At 40.9% G+C, this 3122-nt stretch overlaps 1 protein-coding gene across 1 annotated transcript in view; it reads right to left on the bottom strand.

Moving 5' to 3' along the window:
- Positions 1 to 3122, bottom strand: part of LOC107703090 (H/ACA ribonucleoprotein complex subunit 4-like) — a 19978-nt gene that overhangs the window by 6632 nt on the left and 10224 nt on the right. The window contains exons 9-12 of the mRNA XM_016505611.1: positions 2535 to 2678; positions 2328 to 2448; positions 1405 to 1523; positions 1221 to 1324 (exon numbers count right to left, since the gene is read on the bottom strand). Of these exons, the coding sequence (XP_016361097.1) occupies positions 1221 to 1324; positions 1405 to 1523; positions 2328 to 2448; positions 2535 to 2678 (488 nt within the window). The remainder of the gene's footprint in view (positions 1 to 1220; positions 1325 to 1404; positions 1524 to 2327; positions 2449 to 2534; positions 2679 to 3122) is intronic.

The following is a 3122-nucleotide window of genomic DNA, read 5'->3' as shown; positions in this document are numbered from 1 at the left end:
AGTTTCCTTACTTTAGCAAAGGAAAACAAGTCTCCTCTTAGCTTATATTGAAATCCTCCAACATTCTTCTTTACAAATCCTCGTTTTGTACTTCTAATTAGTGACCGTTGTTTTGTTTCGATCTCTCCACGTGCGTCACTTCTGAGCGGCGCATGCGCAAAGCTGACCTCATACGTCATTCCCCCGGAACTGCTTCCGTTTAAAACAGTGAGTGCAAGCTAGATTCAAGTGATTATTACGTTTTGAATATGGATATTTTTCTTACAAAAACACATCGATTCGCTACAGGAGGCCTTTGTTCACCCCCCGGACCTGTGTGAGACACTTTTTTGTTGAAGGGTGCTTTTTTATTTCACGTCATTTGAACCGAAGCACTGCAACACCCGCTGAGTACAACGATAGAGCTTGAAAGATCAAAGACAATTTTTAATTTAACTCCGACTGGATTCGTCTGAAAGAAGAAAGTCATACACACCTAGGATACATCGAGGGTGAGTAAAACACAGCCCAATTTTTATTTTTGGGTGAACTAACCCTTTAAGACAGTGACTTGCCACTATCTACTGGCACTTTTAGTTTAGAGCAATTGTTATTGCAGTGTAAAAACATTTATGCCGCCTCTGAACAGTCTGTGTAAATACACCTAAATGCCACTTCAGATGCAGCTTCTGAAAACAATGTTATGGCCACAATGTAGCCTTAAAAGTTTGTTAAATCAAAATATATCTAAAGCTACTTTTTGTAACATCTATTCAATGTTTTTAAGACAATAATGACTTGGTCATCTTTTGTTTGTCACCCATAGGACTAATCGCATAACTGATTTATCGTTATTTAGTGTGTGATGTTTCTCTTCTGTTTTATGAGCGCTGTGGCATCAGAGGCACTAAACGCTGTTTTCCACCAAAAATGGAGCTGTAATTTGTGCCAGAGATGCATGTATTTCAAGACTACATAACTGAAGCCACAAAGTAACATTCCCAACCAGTCTGTTTTGACATCTGAAGTCATCTGATCATGCCATTACAAGGTTTTTTTAATACAACAGGAAGAAACTTCTTAAATTGCATTGAAACAATGACATGTTCTCGATTTGAAAACGCACAATATATTTGGCCTTCTGTTATTATAGCTGCTGTTGCGTTTAACAATAATAAATCGTGATGTTTTTGTGATCTTCACAAGTAACACATTAAATATCGGCTCAGAAGTAACTGTACCTGTAGTCTACGTAGCTCTCTTTCCAGTCTGCCGGGGTGCTGCCGTTGGGTTTGCCATGTTTGTCTAGAAGTCCTTTTTGGATCATCATTTTCTTCTGACTAGCCTGAAACACATGCCTTTTTAAAACACATGTAAACGCTGATTTCACCAATAAACAGTGTTGTTTCTCTGAACGCTTCTCACCTTCGGTCCAAGGCCCCATTTGCGTGGATACGTGTCTCGCTCCATAATGACCCTCTTGATTTTGGCGACAACACCGTGGTCACATGTGGATATGACGGCTGTCGTCATCAGGGCAACCGCTGCAGAAAAACAAATCAAAATCATTCAAATCTGCACAAAGACAAGTGGCAGCTTTAACCCTGAACAGATGCCAGTATTTCACATAGCCATCAGTCTTGGGTGATAGATAGACGGTCATCTTTGCAGTAGCGCTAATGCAATCTATTTCACATCATGTGGCTCAGAACGGTGCATGCCGGGGCTGTGAGAGATATTTTAAACGTTGCATCCATCGATTCCGCCATGTTTCTCATTGACACGTCCCCAACTTGGAAACTCGGGGCTTAAAGAAAATTTCGAGGGTCCCACTCGTAATAACGACTTTGTGGCATTCATGTGCGTTCAATTCACATAGCCATCAGTCTTGGGTGATAGATAGACGGTCATCTTTGCAGTAGCGCTAATGCAATCTATTTCACATCATGTGGCTCAGAACGGTGCATGCCGGGGCTGTGAGAGATATTTTAACATTCACCTGTACAAATGGCTTCTCCTTTAGTGGTTATGACGACTGTGTCTTGATTCATTTCAATACCATCTTCATACCGCAGGACGCCTGGTAACATGATCTTAGCGCCGTAACATATAGCGTTCACCTGTTATCATCAGGGCAACCGCTGCAGAAAAACAAATCAAAATCATTCAAATCTGCACAAAGACAAGTGGCAGCTTTAACCCTGAACAGATGCCAGTATTTCACATAGCCATCAGTCTTGGGTGATAGATAGACGGTCATCTTTGCAGTAGCGCTAATGCAATCTATTTCACATCATGTGGCTCAGAACGGTGCATGCCGGGGCTGTGAGAGATATTTTAACATTCACCTGTACAAATGGCTTCTCCTTTAGTGGTTATGACGACTATGTCTTGATTCATTTCAATACCATCTTCATACCGCAGGACGCCTGGTAACATGATCTTAGCGCCGTAACATATAGCGTTCACCTGTTACCCCAAAAAAGCATCATTAGACCGGCCGACTTCAAAATTCGTCTGGAATGTTAAATTACAAAATGAACAAGTTTCCATACAGCGCTGTCCTTCATGACGATCCTTTTGTGGGAGATGAGGAGTTTTTCCAGAGGGTAGATCACTCTCCTCAGGTAAGTCTCGTCTTTGTTGTGATCAAACTGCCACTGGGCGTCCAACACGTCATGCATGGTCACCAGGTTATCCTTGGAGAAACAAACACTGGTATCAGCCAATGAAAAAGCTTTTAATGTGGCCTTGATCCTTCAGACGTCTTGCAACAGATTAATTAAGAGTTTCTGATGCATTCATTTATTTATTCACTTTTTAACGCCATGCCAGCATCAAGGCTATTTTATGCAAGTAAATATTGTATTTGTTCATGCAATTTAAGAGCCGTAGTCTACTGCGATAATATGGCAATTGTTGTTTTAACGATGTGCGATTTGACATTATCGAGTATTTTGCAAAAACCCTTCAAAAGACCCCTACAGAGCGCACGCATACATTACGTGAAGTCTAGACTAGTGCGTGTGCGCATTTAGAGTGCTGATGATCCAGTCTATTACAATACGTTTAGAATGATCACAAATTCAAGACATGGGGGCAGAAAATGTATATATTTATACCACTTCAAATAGCCTAGTTAA

This window comes from Sinocyclocheilus anshuiensis, unplaced genomic scaffold (assembly GCF_001515605.1).
Source record: "Sinocyclocheilus anshuiensis isolate Anshui unplaced genomic scaffold, SAMN03320099.WGS_v1.1 scaffold1063, whole genome shotgun sequence".
NCBI lineage: Eukaryota > Metazoa > Chordata > Actinopteri > Cypriniformes > Cyprinidae > Sinocyclocheilus > Sinocyclocheilus anshuiensis.
The sequence above is the reverse complement of the archived record's forward strand: the minus strand, read 5'-3'. Positions and strand labels throughout refer to the sequence as shown.